General features: G+C 41.2%; 2 protein-coding genes across 3 annotated transcripts in view; one reads left to right on the top strand and one right to left on the bottom strand.

Moving 5' to 3' along the window:
- The first annotated feature begins 64 nt into the window (after positions 1-64).
- On the top strand, positions 65-24,335 carry LOC116711603 (WD repeat-containing protein 37-like). The gene is made up of 14 exons (XM_032550958.1): positions 65-323; positions 2,343-2,635; positions 5,951-6,047; positions 6,141-6,236; positions 7,001-7,065; positions 11,458-11,596; positions 11,698-11,769; positions 11,899-11,943; positions 12,091-12,167; positions 13,194-13,428; positions 14,011-14,152; positions 20,209-20,343; positions 20,979-21,093; positions 21,213-24,335. Exons 2-14 carry the CDS (start codon positions 2,483-2,485, stop codon positions 21,342-21,344), a joined length of 1,503 nt encoding a protein of 500 aa, XP_032406849.1. The 5' UTR covers positions 65-323; positions 2,343-2,482; the 3' UTR covers positions 21,345-24,335.
- adarb2 (adenosine deaminase RNA specific B2 (inactive)) overlaps positions 7,918-24,890 on the bottom strand; it is a 227,530-nt gene continuing 210,557 nt past the window's right edge. For both annotated transcript variants that reach the window (XR_004337280.1, XR_004337281.1), the window contains one exon: positions 7,918-7,931. The gene's annotated coding sequence lies outside the window, so the exon portion shown is untranslated. The remainder of the gene's footprint in view (positions 7,932-24,890) is intronic.

The raw sequence follows: 24,890 nt of genomic DNA, 5'->3' as shown, positions 1-24,890 counted from the left end.
CGCTGTCTAAACGGCGGCGTGACCGCTCATTGGTTCAAATGCTGCAAACACAGAGCACGTGGTGCGGAAGCACTTTTTAATATGCGATGTGTCAAATTTTGTAATTAAAATAAGACTATTTAAAATAAGCGACGTCCCTCTAATGTTTAGTCTTAAACTAGTATAACCTGGCGGAAATTGTAAATTAACAGACGCTCATTATAAAGTCCGCTCAACTTTCCCAGCAGCCATGAAGGTGATATGTGGCAGCGGCTATTTAAGCTAGCTTGTACAGCTCAAGGCTGTTGGAAGATGCTTTTGAAATCAGGAACACAGCAGAATTGGTGAGTGACAGAATAACCTCTACACATATACAAATATTGGAGTTCAAGTATTGGACTACTAGATGCATGTTACGTTTGAACGTAACCCGTATAGCTTTGGGGAAATGGTCTAAAATGATGTACGTTATCGCGCGCCATACTTCTTGGCTTGTATTTGCTTTGCTGTCCTCGGTCGGGTTGTTGAAGTAAAACGACAATATCTCGATAATGACCTCCACTGTTTAGCTGAACGTCGTATGAACTCTAAATATAAGCCGATAATGTTTTAGCAAAGGTCAGGTTGTCTTTTAACAGGAACTGTAGGGTTTGACCGGTGTGACATTAAATTCTGTGACCCATCAGATTGTGCGACATTATTAGGACCTTCATCCGGCTACTCAACGACTGGAGGGATATTCAGTTATTTTAAATCATAGTTGTATCTCTCTCTTTTTTCGTAGCATGGTGTTATCCCATAATGTTTAATGTCAGGTCGTGGCTGTGAAATTATTACATGAAAATAGATGTACAGTGATGAGTCCTCTGGGGATTTGTGTCATGTTTCACGACGCACAATAAAAAAGCTTAGGTCTTTTTATGAAACAAAGTCAAAATGGGGAAGTAGTTCTCTTTAACGCCCTTCCTTTACAGCAACTTCCTTCAGGTTAATTTACGTCGTAGGCCGTTTCTGCACCTGGATTATCTTTTGCTTTCTTGGCCATTATGTTGTAGATTTGCAGCTGCTGGAACCATTGACACAATTGACAGCCAAATCTTTTGCTTTCACAAAGTCAAGTTTGACTCTTGAATACTTAAGTATACAGGTGTCCACATTATGGACCCTCCACCATTCTGTTCCACAGTTTAAATGAAGGTTTTATGCACGCATCTTGTGGTTGGGTTTTCTTTAAACCTGATACTGTGATTTCTGGTCCAACTCTGTGGTCAGCCTCTGTGGGTGCTAAGGAAGTTCATGTAATTGTTTCTTTACCATCATACTTCACATTAAAATGAAATTATGACACAGTAACTGAAAAATGTCCAGGTTCAGGCATTATGCGTATCATTACTAGGGTTGCACCGATGTGAAACTGATCTAATCTAACTCTGCAAAAATCTGAAAATCACCCACAAGTTAAAAAAATTAGTGATATTGATTAGGAAACTTGTGATAAAATACATCGTAAACCTGCAGATGAAAAACAGATTTCATTGACTGTAATTTGTTTTGCAGTCTATCTTTTGTTTTTTTTTATATATATATAAACTCTGTATGCGTGTGAATGAGAAAAGTGCGTGAAAGAGCTGCGGTTTGGTCCCTCTAGCCAAAGGTAACTGTATCTAATCATCTTGTGGTATAAATCACACACAAGAACAATATTTGCATTGGTGCTGCTATGAATACTGTGTCACACTGTCGCAACCAACCTACAAAAAATAAGATATTTTTTAATCATCTTTATCGTTATCACAATAGTACCACAAAAAATTATAAAATTCAAATTCATGTACATTATCCTTTTGGAATCTGATTGGATCATTTCATCTCCCTTGGCAATTCCTCCCGATTAGGCCTGTCATGGTAACACATTTTGCCAGATGAAAAATTGTATTACAATAGTACTGTGTTGAGACCATTTTCAAGCAATATAATATGGCTTAATAACGCTAGAGCACATTGTCAAAGATCAATAAACCTCAAATTGTAAAGAACATCTGACACTGCAACTGGAAGACATTTTGAATATCCAAAATAAATAAACAAAATGGAAACAACAAATAAAATGAATTATGAAGTCTCTGTAAAAAATAAAAGCGGCTAGTTGAGACCAAAGCGCCAGACTGAAGACTTTTCTCATTCAGTTTTTAGTACAAAGGAAGAAATGAAAGAAAAACGCAAAATCATGCAAATAAAAATTATTGAACTCATTTTAATTTATCATGCTATTAGTCGATTTATTGTTTACTACGACAGCCCTACTCCTGAGTTGTAAACGACCATTTTTATCCCAGTTTTTTTTTTTTTTTTTAAACCTACAGGTAGGTGGTGACAAGTGACAAAATCCAGCCTACACACCTGCCAACCGGCGAGCCTGGCCTTTGTTGACCTGCTCCTCAGGTAGTTTGTAAGCAGGTAAGGTTGGAGGGGCGGGGTCAGGGCCTCACACGGGATAGGAGAGATGCCTGTGGAGGGCGGAGGCAGCAGCGGCTCGGCTTCGGCCGCACGTCACCCCAAGCAGAAGCGCAAGGCACATAGTTTGTCCATCCGGCGCACCAACAGCACAGAGGACCGGCCACTGGGCATCCTGAGAGGAGACATGCTGGAGGGACAGGTCAGTGGATGGGGGGGGTGTCTTACATTTATTAGGTCTTATCATTTTGAAATGTGAGGTCAGGAAGTTTTTCCTTTTTTTTTTTTTTGTTAAGATGGAAGTGATTGCTACGCTATGTGGCTTTTTATCAGCCGTGACTCTGCAGCACCAGCCTGTTTAACAGCATTTTTAAGGTTTTGTGGTAGGGCAACATTGACGACTTACTTTCTACTATCAGTTTAGTTTGTTCCCTTCAGGAAAGGAAAATGTTTAACCCGTACTAACTTAACGCCAGTCGTTACAGAACGTTTGCCATCCTAGGTGGTGACGCCTTTAGTTACTGATTTAAAGGGATCGACTGTAACGTTCCTCCACGACCATAAAGTTGGTGATTAACTCTCTGGAGTCAAACCAGGTTATTTGAATTAAGTCTACAGTTGATTTAGCTTTCCACACAAATGAAGGACAGAGAGTTTTTGTCTTAGGAGATACTTCCTTAAAGCTTGTTCTGGTGACTTTTTTTTTACCCCCTTCTTTGCCTCTCGGGCAATAAAAACGACTCTCTGTTTGATTAAGGACGCAGCAGTTGTTAACTTTTAGGAGGCGGCTGCAGTGTGAGACACGTCCACGTTACACGTTTCAGAATCATCATTTAATCCAACAGGTGAAATTGGCAACAGGTGAAAGTGCGCCTCAGCTCTCACTTTCTCCCTTAAACGTAAGGCTTGAGCCACTAAAACCGGAGCTCGGCTTGCCACCGCCGTGTCGTCTCATCAAGTTTTAATACGAGCCGCTTTGTCCGGGTCTGATTAGTCTTTTCAACAGTCCTTTCTTTGCCGCCCTGTGTTTACTTGCACATGCCCAGGCGGCTTTATGAGCCCAAACGCAACACAGAGCGGGTTTTATTCTCCTCCTTTTTTTTCTTTTTTTTTTAATGCTGGCATTATTGACCAAAGTGTGTAGCAGGCTGCAGGTTTAAGAGACTAAAACTAAGCAGCTTATAAGAACCGCCTGTTATTCCCTCATAGGTCTTCCGCCCACCCCAGAGCATGGTGACATGTGGTGTTAACGTCACCATTGACTAACTCTGGCCTTTGGTAGGCAAACATTTTGAATCGGTTGTTATAAAATCTTAAGATGCAGCCCTGTGTACGCTCGTAGCATTTTGCGTTTTCATGGGAGCTGTGGTGGAGACTGGTGACCTGGATTTAACTGGGCACCGGCAGCAGGTCGACATGGAGGTAAGGCAGTCGTTGTTGTTGCAGCCGTTTGTATTGAAAGTAACCACACTGGTTGTATTTGTCAGGAGACGTCTGCTTCAGGCTGGGTGGGAAGGTTTTTTTTAGTTTTTTTTATTATTATTTTATGACTCATTCACTTTTTCTCTCTGTGGTAGCGGTGTGTCGTTTATCTTCTGTGCTGCTATTTCTACAGGTGTTACTGTGGCTTTTAATAAGTCTTTATAACCCTTGAAGTTTCTCGCATTTTATCAGGTTACGACAGAAAACGTCAATGCATTCCGTCGGGATTTTATGTGATGGATGTGAAATGGTGCGTAACTGCAAACTGGGCAGAAAATAAATAATACTTGGATGAAAAGTGTGGTGTACACTTCTATTCAACTCTGTGGAGTCAAAACTCTCGTTGCAATATTTTTAGGAATTGTCTCCACCAGGTTTTACCAAATGTCAAGTTGTAGCTACTGTGCCGAGCTTTCCCACTGATTTTCTAATGCATTTCGTTCTAATACATAAATGTGCTTTAACTAAACAAAACCACTGCAGCTCTAGCTGTATGTTTCGACTTACAGGTTGTTCATTATTCTGCAGAAAATTGACCCTCCACCTCAGATTCAGATTTTTACACCCAACAGGTGTTTTTCTATGATTTTTCTGGGTTTGTCTTTGTCTTGAATTTACAAAAAAAAGAAAAAAAGATTAAGTTACAGGCCTTAAAAAGTCGTGGATACGTGCAGATTTTCCACGATTGGTTACATTTAGTTCCATCTTAAATTTGTCTTCTTGTTCGGTTATCATTTTCTCCATCCTTTTAATTTTTTAAATGAACAATAATTAAGTTTCTGCTGAAACTTGTTTGGACAAATAATTAAGGAAACTTCAACTTAGCACATTTATTAAGTGATACATAGTTTAAAGCCTGGACAATAAAACAATAAGATATCTATCATGATACGCCTTCGATGTAATTTTGATAATTTCACTGGACTCCGATCCAGAACCGCACGGCATTCTGGGGGATGTAGGCAGAGGAGACGCTATCAAAGAGAGGTTGAACTTACTGATTCTCTGGTTACCTAGCAACAACCTTTCAACATAAAATGCGCAACAGCTGTTTCATGTTGCCCCCAACATGCTCGGGCGTATTCCACGGACATAATGCAGACTCAACGCCAACGGTCGCTGGATAAGTCTGCACAAAGGTCAAGTTTTTGCACCCGCGGACTCGTACTCGGCGACGTACAGCCCCCGCACAGGAAACCGTGTTCACACAGCTGATTCACTACCCTGAATGAACTCTGAACTATTGTGTTGTTAAGGTACGGGACCAGCTCATGAAACTTGCTGGTATTCATTCGGTTTGTGGAAAATTGAGGCATTTTGTGACGAGAAATGTAGTCACTGCTGCACTATGAAATCTCAACCGTCCGCAGGCGGTGAGCGTGGGGTCTGCGCGGTCCACTAGAAAATGTGTACACACCGTAGGCCTTAGGAGGTGGGAGCTGTTTCGTGTTTTGGCGCGTAATTACCGCTAAAATCAAAAAAGATTGGGATGGAGTTAAAGGAGAAAATGAACAGCTCAAGAGGAAACTGGATAAAAAAAGGGAAGGTGATGTCATTAGGTTGACAATATAACAAACTAATCAATTACCAATGCCGACTGATATAAAATGCGTATATATCATGATGTTTTTCAGTCATACTGCCCAGTCCTAGCTTTCATATTTCCAAGTTAAAACAGCTCATTCCTTTTTTTAAAAATAATTTATAACATCTCGAAAAACTTCTCTTTCATTTACATTGTGAAACTTGCAGAAATCCCTGGTTTAGCTCAATTCATCTTTGAATGAACTCTGAACAATTTTGCTGCTAAAGAAAAGCATCTATCATGATTCTGACGCCACCATGTTTCAGTATTGGGAAGGACATGTTACATACAGTCCTTATTTTGTTTGTTTGTTGGGATTTTATTTTGTGTTTTCATGGGGAAAAAAACAAACTACATTGGCATTTGTGGTAGCAACATGACAAAAGGTGTACAAGCTTCAGATGTATTAAAGATCTTGGTTAACTCTTGATCTGTGTGTCATGTGTCCAGGACTCCAAGCTGCCCCTCGCTGTGCGGAACAACCTCCTTGACCTGTTTGGCCAGATCGAACGGGAGTTTGAGAATCTGTACATTGAAAACCTTGAATGTGAGTTTACCTCCCTTCCTCCGTCAGGCCTCAGTTGCTGATTCACCACCCGGTGATCTCCGTTCAATCATTAATGCTGTGCCCATGTCGCAGTGCGCCGGGAAATCGACTCTCTCAACGAGCGTCTGACTGGAGACGGACAGGCCATCGAGGGGGGAGACCCCACCAAGGGAGTCCTCAAAGCCAAAGGTGTGACATTTGTTCAAGTTGTCTTTAAAAATACATCCTCACAAGCCAATTACATCAAGTACTGTACTCTTTTTGCAACACAGCTCATTCAAACAAATGGGAGGCTCTATTGGAGCACATAAAGTTTCCGTTTTATTGTCATAGACCAAGATAAAAGCACAAATCACCTCTGAGGTATTGTATAAAAGGGTGTGACGGCCTTAAGCTACACACAATCTACATTTAAGTTGATCTATAAAAAAAAAAGAGAAAATAATTTAGGATTATTGGCATGAAATGTTCTGCTTCACATTAGGATTACTGGAATAAGAATAAAGTATTTATTTATTTGAAGAGTTCTACAAAGCAGACACCAGGTCAGGCTAAGTGTGGCCATTTATAATGAAACATTTCTTATACGAATTTTGATTTATCCTTGTTTCTGTTAATTTCAGTTAATGATGTTAAATAAAACAAAGCCCCAGACAGATTAGAAATGTTATTTTTACTATTTTGTACACTATTTGTTCAACAAGACCATCAGTAAATATTGCTAAATTTGACAATATGACTAAATGCACTTACTGTTTGTAGTTTAGTGGTGTAAATCTTATGCCCAAAACTTATTGCAGTGAGTTACGACGCCTGACGAGCGCCACAACAAAGATTTTGTGTGTCTTTTCTGTTATTCTAAGTCTTGCCTCTGTAGCAGTGAAACCAAGCAGAGCGCTTGTCACTCTCTGGGGCGTTTTTATTCATGGGTTTTCTGTGTCTGTGTCACACAGCCAGCCACAGCACCAGTCAGCTGTCACAGAAGCTGAAGACAACCTACAAAGCCTCCACCAGCAAGGTACCTGGCACCAGCCATGTTGGGCTGCTCCGCCGAGCACGACGGAGCTCTCGTGTGTAAATATTTGAGCGGCTAGGATTCAGCTTCTCTGATGAGGGGGACGGAAGGAGTGGAAAAGCTTGTTCCACGTCCTCAGAAAGTCAGAACGTAATCCTAGACTGTGAACCGAGAGAGTCTATCCCTTCCAATGAATGCATGCTGTTTATTTTTATATATTTCCCCTCGCCCCACATTAACGTCCACAAAGTGACATTTTAATGTTGAATTTTTTTGCCGAGGGTAGCGCTTGTACGCTTTCCAGGACAAAATAGGCGGAGCTCGCAACTTCAGCGTGCCCACCTGGGAGTTGTGGGGCGGAGATTCATGGGTAACTTCCTGAATGCTCTGTTTGAGCGCTGAGCAGACGGCTGCTGGCTGAGTCGCATCTTAACTGCAGTCTCACCTTGACTCCTCGTCTCTTTTCCACTCTGCGCCCTTCTCAGGAAACGACTCGGTTGGCGGCTGCAGCCGCCAAAACGGTGAAGACGTGTGTTTATTTGTACGCTAGAGCCTAAATGTTTCAAACCTTTCTGTTGTTCCAAAGTCATGACAAAACAAAGAGCTGGCCCAAATTAATTTGAGAGTCGAATTTAACTAATTAGTCTATTTTTAAGAAAAAAAATCTACAAAAAAACCCCATTTAATTCTCTTCAGTAGTATGTTTTGAAATGAACAACCTTTGGTCACAGTTTGAACCTTGCTTATGCCTTGGGCCGGCCCCTGAACAGGGTAAGACATTACAAAAGAGCTTCACTAATAATTGCTTAAAAATTTCCTTAAAGTTAGCAGCACATTTTGGTAAAATCTTTTGATTTTTGCTGTTTTTCCTTCACATTAGTCCAAATATCAGGATTGGTTGCATTGCAGAAATGCCTACAGTTTTTACCATTTAGCACAGCTGCTAGCTTAACCTCTTAAAATGATCTTTTTCTCTTTAATCAAAAAAAGTGTGGAGGTGATTTATTTATTTATTTTTCCAGATTTGTCCTGAATTTTTGGAAATGTATTGGTTGCTTAACAACAAGTATGTCTCCTCCAGACTCAGTTGTGCCGTACCACTTTTTTTTTTTAGACATTTTTAGCTGGTATTTGACTTGATTAGTCAAGGAGGACACTGCTTTATTCCTTATGAAGTCAACAAGTTCTTCTGGATGTTGTATATTTCTTATTCTATGGTTAAAATTATGGAGGAATTTCACAGCACAGACGTTGACATAAGTTCCCTGAATCAACTCTGGAGATGCCAATCCTTTGTGCTTACGTTGCATGCAGCTGAACTTCTGAAAGATGGTTCACCTCTCATCCAAAAGACTCCTTCAGTTCTGATCCTATGTTGGGAGCATTCCCAAAGAGAGATTGGTTCCCCCCCAACATATCAAAAACGCAAACCTCAAACACAAATGAATATGCAGTTCATTGCTGCCGCTAATATTCTCAATTTCACTTTTGTTGAACAAAGCAGCAGCTAAACGTGTAACTAAAAGCCAAGCAGAGGTCTGCCTGCATCTCAAACACGAGGCATGTCGTTTGAGAGAAGCGTCTCTGGCCAACATTAAGTGACAATGACCTCAACTTTTCACAGGAATCAAACTCATATATATGACCCTGATACTCTCAACCAATCATCAGGACTAAAGAAGCAGGAATTGGAAGTGAAACTTCGTATTTTAACCCCTAAAAGACTCATTGTACAGTAACAGTACGAGCGCCGTTATGTAAATGTCCTCTCTGTGCACTGCTTTCATCTGATGCTGAGTTTGCTGTTCAGCTCCTCGCAGCAACAGCCCCACAAAAAACATTTAAGTCAGAAGATGCCTGGTGAACAGGTGACGACTGTTGACGCCTTAAATGATTTATTTGTGTTTTCTTCTAAAGTCTGAAACCTTTTGTTAATTTTAAGGTATAAAACAGAAAATGACATGCTTGCTTCCTCTATGTGGTAATTGTTGACGTTGCATTTGTTTTGTCTTCACTTGCAGTTGTTTCTGTAGAGAATTCAAAGGTTGCTGAGCAGGAATGACTTGGTCTTTCCTTTTTCTTGGGATAAGTTTGGTACAGAACCGCCACAATTTTACCTTTGTCATGTTTTCTTGTAGATTTAACCAATAAGGTAACATGTTGGGGCACTGAAGGTGGCGCTAAGCGAACTTTCACTTTCTTCTTTCACTTTCTCCAAAATGTTCCAGCGCCCGACACAATTTTTAGCGCCCATGGTAAAGATGTTTTTTTTTTTTCTAGATCTTTCTAGAGGAAGGATAATCTCCTTGGGGTTTTCTTCTTTTTTTTTGTTTATGTTTCTTGGAGGCAGTGAGGTTCCAGGTCCACATCATTACAGAACCAAACCATACCAGTTCTGCCTCACTTTTTTTCAGTTTTTTTTTTTTTTTGACCATAGAGGCAGCATCTAATGCTTATGATGATTTGGTTACCCTGACATGCCACTGTTGCTTACAGTATAGATTTAGGTTACCATGCAGATTAAACATTTTGATTATTGTAGTTGATTGAACCTTTTCATTATTCCATACTAACTGTGTCTATGCAAGTGAATTACTATATTCTTTTCCTGACTTGTGAAGCTCAACAGGTGCTTTGCTTCAGTGGAGAGTTGTCTTCTCTTTTTCCCATTTAGAAAACTAAGTGTAATTGGACTCTGTACAGTGTCAGACGTTTACCACAGGAAGAATGGAGAGTCGTGCATTCCTTGATATACTTAAAAATGTAAAATGCTTATTGCATTTCTCTCATAGGGATCGAAAGTATCACCAGTGGTTTGCCTCAAATTTTTATGTACAAGAGTTGCCCATTCCCACGTAAGGAATAAATAAGCTAAAAGGTTTGATTTATTTTATTGTAATACTTTATTCACATCTTTACCTGGGCTGCTCATGAGAGTCGAGGGTTCTGTAGATACTGGTAATCGGACCAGGGGAGAACTGCTCCGTGTGTCTCTCATTCTGTTATTTTGTACTCAGCTGTGCAAAATGGTATTTTGTTGTTTTTTTTCTTAACATAAATGTATTCATCCGAGTGCAACCAAATCCTGATCTAGATGGAGAAACCGAATCCAGTTAAAAGACTAAAAAACAAAAAGAGAGAACAAGGGATCAAGGGAGGACAGCATAGATTAACCTCCTGTCTGCTATCTATTCCACAGCTGATGCATCAGAATGTTGAATCTAATGTTACAATAAACTGAACTGGGTTAAAACTAATAATATGCACTAACTCTGGGTTTGTTGGTCTGCTTGGTCACTTTTAACTAGAATGACCCATGCTGCTGCTGCTTCTGTTTTTTTTATTTTTTTTTAAATTGGTTCTGGTGTGGGCCAGCTGCCGGGGATCGAAGCCTGCTGATCTTGTCATGTGCCTCAGCTGTTGCGGCTCCGTGAAAATAGAAGCCAAACCTTCCTCTTGAGATTGTTTCTGTGTGGGGGGGCCCTGCAGCAGCAAAGGCCGACGCGCAACCAGAGCATGCGATATTTTTAGACGTGTGCCCATCTTATTTGGAGCTCCTGCCGCGTAAGCAGAGCCGACGTTAATATTTGAGATCAGAAAAGTCAGGCGCGCACACTCGGCTTTCTCTGTTTAAGACTTTGGAGTAGAATAGGTTAACGGGGTCTTGATGTTTGAAGAACTCCAGCTCGCGTGTGCAGATCTGATCTCGTTAGAAACGCCACGGGAAGCAGAAGTCTTTGAAATGCGTTTATAGCCGTCACCGTCTGTGAGGGTGCAGCAGAGCTGATTTTAGGTTTTTCACCAGGCTCTGATCTAAAGTTAACCTGCTGCAGTGGAAAAAGCTGCAAAGCTGACCTTTACCCACAGAAGGTGACCAACTTTGCCCTACATACCAAACACCATCTTATCTGTTGTTCTGCTTTGCAGAAAGCAACACAACGTATTCAGCACATAAACAGTTATCTGTTAAATCAACGGTTTCTTTAGTTTAGTCTGTTTAGTTCAACGGTTGAGTATTAATATGCAGCTCAACTAATCCATTTACAAATGCTTGTTTGTGTGTTTTTTTGGGTTTTGTTTTTTGATGGTGCATGCACTATATGTGTAACCATACAGTAACTCTGAGAAGTATGTACACCACTTTTAACTTCTGCTTTGTCTTTTATGGTGGTAGACCAGCAGGAAGCAATGAGTGACTCTGAAAGGGGGGGGGGGGGGGGGGGGAAAGGAAATTCAAAAATAACATTGATAAATATCCGATACTACCCTAACCTTTCAATAGATTTAAGGTCTACAAATACTTTTTCAAGGTGCTGTAAATGGTTGCACTGTACGCAGATTCTAAACTCGTTTTCTTCTGTTCATCAGTCCCTTGTCTCTTCCTCTCCTCTGCAGATCGTCTCCAGCTTCAAAGCCACCACCGGCTCCCGCGCCCTGTGCCAGCTGCTCAAGGAGTACGTCGGCCACCGGGACGGCATCTGGGACCTCAGCGTCACCCGGACTCAGCCCGTGGTGCTCGGCACCGCCTCTGCCGGTACACGGCTCAACCAAAAGGAACCTCTTTCTTCGAGCCAGAACGGCTTAAATCTCCGTGAAGTTGAAATGATCTAATTTCCCTGTCCTCTGTCCTGACAGATCACTCAGCTCTGCTGTGGAGCATAGAGACGGGGAAATGTCTGCTGAGGTATGCAGGCCATGCAGGATCAGGTATGTATATATAAAAAAAAAAGAAGAATTTGTTATGCTTTATCGTCCTTCTTTATGCACAAGAAATAATCTTTCTGTCACTTTTGGAAGAAGATCTGAAACTTTCATGATTTTTCATCTGTGTTGCAGTCAACTCCATCAAATTTCACCCCACCGAGCAGATGGCACTCACAGGTATGGATCTGAATTCATAAAAGATTTTTTTTTTTTTTAAAGATTTAAACAGAATCTGTGTCAACAGGTTTTGATATTTCCTGCCGTCTCCAGGAGTAAGTGGGCGGGAATCTGTGTTGACGAGCTTTTCTCTGTGTTTTCGCTCAGCCTCCGGAGACCAGACGGCTCACATCTGGCGCTACATGGTGCAGCTCCCGGCGCCGCAGCCGCCGCCAGATGTCAGCGTAAGTAGCTTCGGACTGAGATTTTTGCTACAAGCAAAAAAAAAGATTTCAAGGGCGCGAGCTGAGAGCTTCTCTTTTCTGGCGTACATTTGGAAGCAGATATTCACCTAAAACTTAGAGAAAGACGCACAATCTTTTTATTTCTGTTTGATAATAACTCGCTTAGTAGAATTGCGTTTAACTGCATCCTTAAAGTCTTATATTCACGTCTCTAAAATCAAGGCCTTAAAATGTCTAAGTTTTTCTTTTTTTTCTTTTTTTTTAAAAGTTTGCCTTAATTATGTTTATCGACAGGTAACGGCAGGTTTTTTTTGTTTATTTTCCTCATGGGATTTTGCATAAGGCAACAGTTTTCATCGCATTCAGACTTCGTTATGTTGCTACTTCTAAGTATCTGCTAATTTATCCTTGCTAACTAGCTATTTTTGTGCCTATCATGGGTAAGTTCAAAATCCAAACACTCTGTTTAGTTTCATCACACCACCGAATATGTCTCCAAAAATTAAGGTGAATAATTGCTATTCCTATTGTGTTTATGCTTGCTTTTAATTGCTAGAACAGATGAAAATGGCTCCTTTGGATAGCTGGAAATTGTCCACAATTCTCTTTCAAATGTATTAACTGATTTATTTTGATTCCTCTTTTTTTGCCATGTATTTGAGATATAGCCATGCAAAATATCCACAGGCGTCTCCGGTGAAGTCAAATATTTTGAATAAACCCGTCAGTATTTTTAAAAAGTGTAATAAACAAACGGAGGAATACACTTAAGATCAATAGCAGTCTTGTTTTAGTTAAATTCCTCTTTTTGATGAATGTAAAACAATAATTTAAAAATCTGTGGAAAAAAACCCCAAAACATTTCTCTCTCATTATTCTGTCTTTGAACCCAGAAATAGTTTTTGACAATAACTGACCGAAAACCAGGGAGGTTTAGTCTGTTCACTGTGTACACACACACACACACACCCACCCACACACACACACACACACATCTGCTTCCAACCGTATCTTGTCCTTCTGCAGGCTCCATGCGACGAAGACCAGGATTCATCCGACAGAGAAGAGGGCGAGGTGGACGGAGACGGTCCCACTGAGGTCCCCACGGTCCGGGTTGCCACAGCAACCGTGAAGAGCCACCAGGGCGTGGTGATCGCGGCCGACTGGCTGGTGGGGGGCCGACAGGTGGTGACGGCTTCGTGGGACCGCGCCGCCAACCTGTACGAGGTGGAGACGTCCGAACTGGTTCACACTCTGACCGGTATGAACTGTCTGGTGGTTTGGGTCACTGTACAGCAGAGGGAAAATGTTTTAGTGGATACATTCTGTACGGGACACTCAATCCTGAGTGGAAGATTCAGTTGGACGGAGGACAAAATGTTCTGTTGGTGGCCTCTTTAGCTTTTGTTCAAGGGAATGTAAATAAGAGAAAACATGTCCATAACAGGTGTTATATTAAGTTTATGACAGTATTATGTTTGTAAGATTTGCACTAGAAACTGGACCAAAAATACTTAGTAAGATTTTGTGCTTTTGCTGTGTTCTCTTAGCAGAAACGAGCAAGTGGGTTAGAAATGATGGAAAGATTAGTGAACAGGGCTGAAAACAAATGAGAGAAACAGATTTCAGATTCTGAAAATGTAAAAAAAAACATTTGTTGATCTATAATCATTCACTTCCTAATAAAAGATTTTGAAGTGTGTGTCTGTAATGTTACCAAAAACCAAGCGGTTTACGGGGTGCGAGTACCTCTGCGAGCCTCTGTGAGAGTGTGCTCACAGAAACGACAGAAAAGCCAGACGGGAATCTGTTGTCGGAAATCATTTTGTTGGTGTTTGTTCAGGCCATGACCAGGAGCTGACCCACTGCTGCACCCACCCCACCCAGCGCCTGGTGGTCACCTCATCCAGGGACACCACCTTTAGACTGTGGGACTTCAGGGACCCGTCCATCCACTCTGTCAACGTCTTCCAGGGACACACAGAGTGAGTCCACATCTTTCTTTTTTTCCCCCTCCCTCTCTCTCTCACAGGTTGTATTTTCTTGTTTTTTTTGTGGTTTTTTTGTGGGGGTTGTATTCTATTGTGGCTTCAGGGTTTGAGAGTCAGTCCTCCCATTTCCTTCACACATCCATTTGCCTGCAGCCCAAACGGTCAGTAACACTTTATTTGAAGGGGTGTGCACAAGACTGACATGACACCGTCATAAACATGACATAACACTTGTTATGAACATGTATTAGTCTTCATGAATGTTTGACTGTTGTCATGAAGTGTCTTTCGGTAAATAATGACACTTTGAATGTAAAGTTGTACTAAAATTAGCATAAAAAGTCCATTAAAAATGCCAACTTTGCGTTCAAAGTGTTATTATTTACCAAGTGACACTAAATGGCAACAGCCATAACCATTTATGAAGACTCCTTCATGTCCATAACAGGTGTTATATTAAGTTTATGACAGTATTATGTGATTCAGTTATCCACACCCCGTCATATAAAGTGTTACCAAACTTTCAAACTTTGAACCTTCATTTTGGCCAATTTGCAGCCAAGTGTCCACTAGGTGGTGCTGTCTCCTCCTCCAGTTCCCTTCTTCCTCTTTCCTTTAGCATTAATCTGCAGACCTTATTGCTCTAAGCCAAATCCTCCACTTGCCTTTCATTCATTACTGAGCTCTTCTCTTCACGCCGACAGTTTGCGTCTCTGTTTCCTATCACTACCTCTCCTTCTCCCCCGCTCTCCTGCTCATTTATCTGTCCGTTTCAGTGTTAATCCCCCCACTCTGTGTAATTTGGCTCTTCGCTCGCTGTTAACACTCAATTGCAGCCGCCCGTTTCAAAGCGACGGCTGTCAGGCTCGTCTGTGGCTTTCAGCCGCGCTGCTCTTTAAAATCCGTAAGAGGGGGGGGAGGTAGTGTTTTCGTGTGTGTGTGTGTGTGTTTATGCGCATGCCTACACGCGTCCGCTGGCTGCTGCTCTCTGGCAGCCTTTGATTGCAGGCGAGGGATTACGTCAAGCTCATTACGTACAATCCCAACATGAATAATTCCTGCAGATCCCAGACTAATTCCCTCCCATAGACAATTGCAGTAATGAGATTAGACTCCAGTGTTTCACAGTTAACATCCCCGCCTCCTCTCCTCCGTCCCTATGTCCTTCCCATGAGGCCTCTTTAGCCTCTCGCCCTTCCTGATGTGTTCAAAGCACCAAACCCACCAAAACCTGTAAATACGACACAGATTTCTGTTTTAGAAGCAACACAAATCATTCATCTGCTGCTTATTAAATGATCTTGTGCTTGAATTAACTCTACTGTATTATTCAACTGCTAACTTGGAGCAGGTTGAGGCTTCATTTTACTGCTGCTAATTGTAGGAATTGTCCGTCTGAATACTGTAAGCTGACCTGTAGGCTTAATGAAGTGGGCCTGTCATAACAAAGTTTGCTGGATGATAAATTGTCCCAGATGTTATTGCGATAAACAATAGTATTGTTGTTTTGACACCATTTTCAAGTAATATAATGCTAATGGCATAATTATGCTAGAACATATTCTTTAAGATCAATAAACTATAAATTCTAACAAATATTTAACAGTGGAACTGGAAGAGATTTTCAATGTCCAACAATAAATAAACAAAACAACAGAAACAACAAATAAAGTGAATTATTTAGTTTCTGTAAAGAAAATTGTCCTTCAATAAAAGGCTAGGTGAGACCACACTGAAGACTTCTGTCATCCAGTTTTTGGTAGAAAAATAAAAATAATGAATCATTCAAATTGAAATTCGACAATTCATCTTAAGTTATTAGGCTATCAATTGACTTATTGCGACAGGTCTATTAATGAGTTTATTATGTGTGGTAATTTGAAAAAGATGCCAGTAATAAGCGAGGAGAAATGTATCCACAGGTACATCTAAAAAAGTTACATTATTGTGAAAAAGTTCTGAAATGGGCCGAAATGATGAATCGCATTAATCATGATTAATCAGTTATTGACATGATCGTCAACTAATTCAGTAATTGAGCCAAAACTGTACAAAAAATGTAAAATATTACAAAAAATATTTAGCATTTAACATAAAGAAATGCTTTTTTTGTCTGTAAAGATGTCCTACCAGAACTCCTCACATGACATAGTTTTAGCTTCACCTGGTTCAAATTCTGTATTAATAAAAAAAAAAAAGCTAAATCTCCTATTATAGGAGACCTTTACCTCACTGATTATTAATCGTTAATGGAAATATTAATCAAGAAATCTATAAATGATAAAGGAATGCTATTGCTGCATTTTAGACGATGAAATTTTAGTTTTTCTTATTTAAAATGGAATGTAATTATTTGTTTGCATCTTTTAATGTATTTCTAATACTGTGTTTAAAAAAAGTCATAAATGGTTAAATAAAAAATCAGCAGAAAACGTCATTACTCATCTGAATAATGGATTTAACATTCGAATTTTGAGACATTGTGGAGTTTAATGATCTGGAAGCCATAATCATCACGGCTTGTAGTCTTTTTAGTCCTCCTTATATTTAAACCAAAAATACATGAAGTAGCTCGGGGAAGAAGCAGCAGCTTATAATATCTCCACGTTAAGTTTGGATGAGGACCAGATGGTTCATCTCGAGTTCGAAACGTCAGTGAAAGCATGAAAACTTCAATCATGTCCCTTTATTTTTTATTTAAGTAGTCTGAAATGTGCTGTAATAAAATGTGTAAAATGCAGCAGATTTAGCCTCTCCCATTAAAGATGCTGATGAATTTCTGTTTATGTTCCCCAGTCAGGTGGAAGTTCTTAAATAAAGTTGATATTTTAGACTGGGCACAGGTTGGATCCATCCTTTGGGTCCGAAAAGGTCACTTCCTGATCCAGTTTGTCGCTACTTGTTAGCTGCGAGCTACATCCGCTGCTCTCTCTCTCTCTCTCTCTCTCTCGTTTCCCGGGATCTTCCTTATGGCATAATGTTGCAACATGACTGACATAAACACGGCAGCATTCCTTTTGAAAAGCTGCAGTCGCAGAGATGAATGAGAACGGTTTAATAGAGGCAGCGCAGGCTGAGAGCCGGAGGAGGGAAGAGGGGGGTGAAAGCCTCTCGTTTCCACCGCCTTCACCGGCAATTACGCCTAACGCTGGCTGACAGCGGAGCGCGGCGGCTAAAAGTGCAGCATCCACCCTCCGTCCCACCGCCCCGCCATAATTGCAGTGTAATGACAACGGCGCGCGAGCTAACAAAACGGCCGAGAGCAAACGAGAAACGACAGCGCACTTGCTCTACAAACGGGATGCCATGTCGGGTTTGTCTCCCCTCTCGTCGACGGCTTCCTCAGACATTCTGATTGCGCTCCACAGAGAGAGAGAGTGTGTGTGTGTGTGTGTGTGTGTGTGTTAGAGGCAGATCTGATATCTCGTCTCTCCTGAGGAATACTCCAGCACTTCAGGGACCGTCAGCTTTGCTGCAGCGCTGGAGAATTAACACAAAGCTGCAAAAGCACTTAGTCTCCATCTGACTGGTTTCATTTCCAGCTTTAGCTTTTATCTTTAAATACCAACAGTTTAAGATCCATATGATTCGACATCAGAGTAGATAAAAATGCTCCGTTTGTCCTGAGGAATAAAAAAATCACCAATTCTCTTGAGAATTGGTGATTGTCAACTTTTCAAAAACTTTGAATTGCCATAAGAAAAAAAAATACAATTTTTGATTAAATTTGGTCAGTGAGTTGTCAAACAGTTTAAGCAACCCAAACTGACCAGGCTAAGATAATCTATTAGAGAAGTAACGGTTTCCATGTCTATATGCAAAAGGCCATCTAGGGCAAATAAAAAAACCATCACCACACATCAGCCTGAGTAAACTATATTTACTTTGACACATGGTGATGGCAGCATCATGCTGCGGGTTGCTCTTCTTCACTTGTCCAAGACTTTCTCTTCATCTATTGCATAGAATCCCAATTAAATCCATTTGGGCAGTGACCTTGAACATGTTAATTTTGTTTATTTAATTAGATATTTTTTAGTGTGTTTTTAACGCAATCAATCAAAAACAAACAAAGGTTCCCACTGGAACCTTGTGTTTGCTCGTTTCTGGTACGCCCATAGATCTGACGCACAAGCTTGTTTTGGCCCTCTGGGAGTTCATTTTTGGTTTAACAGACTGAAAACATAAACAACTTTGTACATTTGTCTATTTATTCAATAATTTAGCAGCAAAAAAAAAGTATCTTTTAAAATAGAAAAGCATTGTTTAATTTGTCAGTGTATAGGGTTTGATTAAAATGCAGTTCCTGCAGTTAAGCAATTAGATGCCGCAATTTACTGAAATAAAACTCGTATTGGACTCCCAGCAGTAAAATGCACTCGGCTTTGATACAGTTTAGAAATTCCTTCATGACAGGATTGCATGAATTTTTGGTATATACAATATATATATACAGTATTTTTAAATCTCACTTTTTCTCCACTACTGTCAGTGAGACGCTTTCACATTTGTATTTTTTTTTCCTCGGGTCTTCCAGTCTCTTGACCTTGGCTGTCAGAGACCAGCCGAGCATTAAGTACCACCGAACTCCTTCCCCCCCCCCTTTTCCTTCCTCACCGTCGTCATGAGAAACCCTTTAACCTTAATCAACCTTATAATCAATTACCTTGTCTGATTACGCTGCGTGCTCACCTCCCATCATCCCCTCCACGCCGCTTGTATTCCCAGCTGGGCTGTACCCTTCAAAGTCAGGAGGCGCCTGTGTCGGCGCAGCACTTTCCTTGAGCCCCAGCCTTTAATGGGGCCAGGTTTGGGTGCCTAATTAGCCCGTGATGCCATGTCAATTTGAATTAAGGGGGTGGTTCATTTAAGCAGGACAGACTAGATGGTGAAGCTGAAAAGAAGGAGAGGTGTGATGGAACACTATTTACTATAATTATTCCCCTCTTTTTCTTTTCTTTTTGTACGTTTCACTCCATGAAGGCACGGGAACAAAAGCCGAACGTTTCTGTTGGTGAACAAAATCACGAACGTGTAAGAATAAGCAAGTTGTTGCAGGTCTGATTTCTTCTTTATGTTTTAGACTTTTTGTTTCAAATTTTTCGGGTTCACCGCTGCGCGTTTGGACAAACGTTCCCTCTGGTTCCTGCCCTCTCAGCTCGGACAGTTGTGTGTAACAGGACTGACCGCAGGTCCTTCACACCCACAGCATCACCATGAGGCTGCGGCTCTTTGAGGATAATTAGACGACATGAGTTACGACAACATTTCATTTTCCCTTTGGAATGAATAGGGGATGAAGTGAATTCAGTCGTGACAAATAATGGATCCGATAGTCGAGTTCTGAAGCTTATTTGCGTTCAGTTCTTTATAGAAATGGAATCTGTGGTTTCATGTTCATCATGTCAAGAAGAAGAAAATATTGAGACTGTGATATTGGAAGCCTAAGAGGACGAAAAACCATGTGAACCAAACGCTGTAAGCGCAGATTTTGTGTTGGTAATGAATAATAGTTTTGTGTTTTTGTTTTGCTATGCTAAGAGACACATACTATATATATATATATATATATATACTTTTAAATAAATAATAAGGAAAAGGGAAGTACTCTGCCTCTCACCCCAACATATCTTGTAAAATAAAGATATTCGTAGCTTATTTGTAATTTATTTTTTGCTTTATTCCCTCTCCCCCCGAAGTAGATCAGGATTTAAAGGAACTTGTAATCAGCGATCCATCACCTCCTGTTTACCTGTGGTTAAAAAATGAGACGCCTGTTAGCTACTCTTCAAAACAGGAAAGGGAAGAAAACATGTCCTAATATGGCAGATGTGATTTGATTTGATTATATTACAATAAAATAGCTTCGTTGCATCCCAAACACGTTTTGTGAATTATTTTTTACAGCCGTCGCATTCTGACAAGCGAGGGATCCACCCTTTCTTTAAGGACTGAGGTCTAAAGCGAGGTTTCCTCTGAGTTTTGCTTCATAAGTGACGTGTTTTCTCGTCTTCCTGTCTTGACCGTCCCGCTCTGTCCTGCTTCTGCAGCACCGTGACGTCCGCCGTCTTCACGGTGGGGGACAACGTCGTCTCGGGAAGCGACGACCGCACCGTGAAGGTGTGGGACCTGAAGAACATGCGGTCGCCCATAGCAACCATCCGCACCGACTCGGCTGTCAACAGGTGGGTGAAAGGCGCCGATTTTAGAACTTGTCATGTTGTAGCGTGTAATCCAGGACCAGACCCAGCAGTGTGTCTCTTTTGGGGAGAGTCGCAGATTATTAATGCATTACGTCTGTTTAGCATGAAGTTGGATATTAATATTTACATCTGCTATAGTTTTTTTTGGGTTTTTTTTGTGGGTGTAGGGATAGATAATAAAAAAAGTGAAAATATCTCTGAGTTTTCAGAAGTGCGGATTTTGTTTAAAGAAATAAGAAGTCAAATTTCATTTCCTGTTCAAAGTTGTATTTTTATTAGATCCGTTTCAATCTAACTGCAGCAGTCTGATGTAAGCATCGAGTTTGTAACGCTCCTCCAATCTGAACAAAATCTAAGAAAACTGTTGAAACACCGAGTTCCTTTAAATCGAGACTAAAAACTAAAAACATCATGAATTGTAATCCGTTTTCCAACTTTTCATCCCTTTATTTTGTCCCTGCGATGTATCGTTTCTCGCTCGTTTTTATTTTGTCGGCTCGGATGGGAATTTGTGACCCTTGGAATAACTTTTAAACTCTTAGTTAAAAAAAAAAAATCTTTTAGATCTTTTTTCCCCAGAGATCTGCTTTACAGTGCAATGTTGTGTGACGTTTCAGGATAAGCGTCTCGGCCAACCAGAGGATCATCGCCCTGCCGCACGACAATCGACAAGTCCGCCTGTTCGACATGAGCGGGGTGAGGCTGGCCCGACTTCCACGCAGCAACCGGATGGTAAGGAGAGGACGAAAGAGGGACCAGGAATGACGACTGCATCACACCTGCATCGCAAAAACCTTCATACATATCTCTGTGTGGTGTGTGTGTGTGTGTGTGTGTGTGCGTGTGCGCAGGGTCACAGGCGAATGGTGTGCTGCACGGCGTGGAACGAGGAGAACCAGGCGTGCAACTTGTTCACCTGCGGCTTCGACCGGCAGGCCATCGGCTGGAACATCAACATCCCCGCCCTGCTGCAGGAGAAGTGACCCATCCAGAATCTGCCCTTTTTATTTAGCATGGACTGTGACTTGTGCCATTTCTGTGTGGAAGTACATTTTCGGTTTTGTGTGTGTTATGGCGGCTGCTCGCGTCACCTTGTTTTTTTTGTTTTTTTTTTGCCAAATAGCTTCTCCTGCATGCTAGACGACCTCGGTTTGCAGACGTTGCTTCAAAAGCAGTCGGAGAACAATCTGTAGAGTATGTATATAAGATGTTGTGGCCTGATTAAGTGACAGATTCAGTGTCTTAGCCGCCTTCTGGGAGGTGCAATTTTGTTAAATATGGCAGAGCTTTGAGGTGTCTATATCCTTCCAGAGCGTTTCCTGTCACAGAACCGAACATATCGCGACGTACGTCTGCCACGTCTTAAAACGGAGAGCTCGGCAGACGGAGGTCCGGACCTCCGCCTCCTCTCTTCAGTCCGTGATTAGCCTTCGTGTTTCCAGATCTCACTTTCTGTTACTTGCCTTGCTCTATGTTTACATAGGAGATTTTTTAATATATAGACGGAGGTTTATTCTGGCAAGACGAAGAGGTTGTTGAAGAGCGAAGCAATAATGGGGAAACGACGGCATTTAACCAGTCCACCAATCCTCCAGCTGTCTGTGAGAGTCATTAGAAAACCCAACGTGTTGCTGCGCTAGGGGCCCACATAAGTTTGCGTACGGTCGTCATGCAGTAGAGCAGGATGAAGGGTTTTTAAAAACAACATTTGGGGGCGCTAGCTTGAATTTACAGAGACTTTTCAATGTCGTCGACGCCACATGGGCAGATGATAGTTTCCCGGCACAAACTCTGCATTGAAGCAGGTCGGGGACAGAGGTTTGACTTGTTTGTACACCAATCGGCTCTAGCCAGTTATCATCTGGTCTGAACACTCCGTTGTATCCGAGTTGAGCCAAATCTTCACCATCTTGTGGAAGGAAATCAGTCAGAACGTTGAAGAACAACCCAAGACCCAACGAGGCCCAAGCCCCGCCGTCCACAGTGATGGTAGTTTGATATCGGTGACCATCGACGATGAAAGCAGCCACAGATATTCTCAGATGAGTCACAGGTTGAGTTGAAACATATTTGGAGACTTCACATCAGCTGAACAGTGGCTCGCTCCAAACATGGACGCAACTGGGTTTTCACCAAGGCAACGATCCCAATCTGTGCTTAAAGCTGCAGTATATACTTATTTGTTTAAAAAAAAAAAGTTTTTACATATTTGTTAAAATTTTTTGCTATGTTGTGAGAGTATAACATGAGCCAGATAATCCACTTCCTCCCACTGTTTCTACAGCCAACACAACAACCAATCAGAGCCAGGAGGAGAGTCTTAGCACTGTCAGTCAAGCTCATGTATGCGCTGCTTATGTCCTTCCCTATTGCTAAACTACAGCAAGTTTCCCCCCAACATAGCCTGTCATAAATGCTACAGCTAGTTAGCATTGCTACTATGATGACATAAATAGTTTTCCAGGAACAGTAAGGTATTTCTCCACACTGAGCAGCAAATAGACGAGCTTGATTGACAGCGCTGGTTGTTTTTGACTAGGAGCAGTTCAATTTGCAGATGGCTATAAGAGCTTGTTGGTTTTTTTCGCATTTTTTTTTATTTATTAAGACTATCCGTCTCATATTATACTGTTACAATACTCTTAACAGACTATCACCAAACCCAACATATTTTCTATAAGTTTACATTCTGCTGCTTTCACAGCCAGGCTGATGCTAGGAAACCAAACGAGCTAAAATAATCCGTCATAATAAAATAATCCAACCAGGATTATGCCAGAGTATAAATTGCTACAAAGACATGTACTGTAGTTCAGGTGCAGATTTCTTTGTGACCATTAACCAAATATTTTGCTCCTAACAATACTGCAAATTCGAACTTCTGCACTCTGGTTTTTAAAAACTCACTGAAGTTGGATGTTGAATTATCAGCAGCTAAAAACCATCAAAATAAAAACATTCACGCCGACAGCAACGTCACGATGGCCGTATGTAAACCTCTGACCTGAACTGGACTCGCTCCTCATTTTGCCACCTCAGAGCTTGTGTTGCTGTTAAGTCGTGAGCCCAAAGTGAACCGATGTGGTTGGTGTGTGTGTGTGTGTGTGTGTGCTTCAGTGATTTTCAGCTCTGTGCTGTGTTGCACCTATCTGTCTGTTTTTAACACAAAAAAGAAACAGAAGCAATACTCAGCTCCTTAATGTTACTCATTCACAGAGTGGTGATGTTTGTTTTAATCCAGGTGACTGTGTCTTTAAAAGACACTGGATTTTCGTCAGCAGGGTACTGTGCTCCACCCGATTCCTGAAACATGCTGTATGTTACATGTGCAATGTCCTGAACTGAAGTCATGCTGTTTTTTTTAATTATTATTATTATCTCCTTCAGATGTTTAACTTATTCCAGTGCTGTAAAACTCCATAAAACTGCCTGTACATGTGACCGGTGTAGATCCCGTGTGTTCAGAACGCACACGCCACTGCTGTTTCCTCCAACAATAAGAACCAGGATCACATTGTAAAGTAGCATGAACCTGAAAAATGTTGGACCTGAATTAAAATGCCTTACTACTGCATCGAGGACGGCGTGTGACTTTCATCCGTCTGTGGCTCCTCCACATGTTTAATAAGTAATTGTGCTTCAGACAGGCTTGCTTTGTCCGTGTCTCTCGTTGGGGTAGCGGTGGGGCCTCGTGCCCGGTGCTATCGGCCTCCCATTACTCCGCAGGCGGAACGGTAAGTTCAGAAAACGCAGCGCTTCTGAATAACCAACCTGGAGGAAATCAGATTGTCAGATTGATACATTAAATTACAGCCAGACTGCGGGAGTAAAATCTACATTTCTAAAGTGGATCAGCTTTTGGCTCACTGTAGTGAATTTATATTCGCCTAACTTCATTATGCGATCATCTTTGCATACGTTATTGTGATGGCTGTTTCTCCCTGACACTTTCCAATAAAAAAAAAAAGATGTGATTTCCTTTTGCTACCGCCGCGTCTCTCTCATCTTATTCATCCCACACTTTTTGATTCACTTCAATGAGGCTGGTATCTCTCAGAAAATTTCTCAGAAAATTATATTTTTATTCATCTGCAAACCTGGAACTACTGATGTCTGTTCATAAGGATTCTTTCTCATTAAGAGCAACGTAAGCGTAACCGTCTTTCGGGTTAAAGTTTCTCTTAAAACACCAAAATAGGGAAACACTTGTACATCTAAGAGATGTTTAGGGTCGCAGAGGCTCCATCGCAGCTCTTGAATTAGTTTAAGGCCTGGATTTGGACTGAGCCATTGCAACACATCTTATTTTCCAGCCTTGGTTGCTGTTTTTTAAGGGTTAGAGTCCAGAACTCACATTCAGGCCATCAGCTAACAAATGACAGATCTCACTTTTGACATCTAGAACACAAAACACTTAATACAATCAGTCTATAGGCGCCAAAACAAACCCAGATCATTATCATTAGTGCACCACCATCAGCTGGTTCATTTCCATGGTTCCCCAATCTGGAAATTAAAAAAATTAAAGT

Source organism: Xiphophorus hellerii, chromosome 21 (assembly GCF_003331165.1).
Source record: "Xiphophorus hellerii strain 12219 chromosome 21, Xiphophorus_hellerii-4.1, whole genome shotgun sequence".
Lineage (NCBI taxonomy): Eukaryota > Metazoa > Chordata > Actinopteri > Cyprinodontiformes > Poeciliidae > Xiphophorus > Xiphophorus hellerii.
This window is presented reverse-complemented; position numbering and strand designations above follow the sequence as displayed.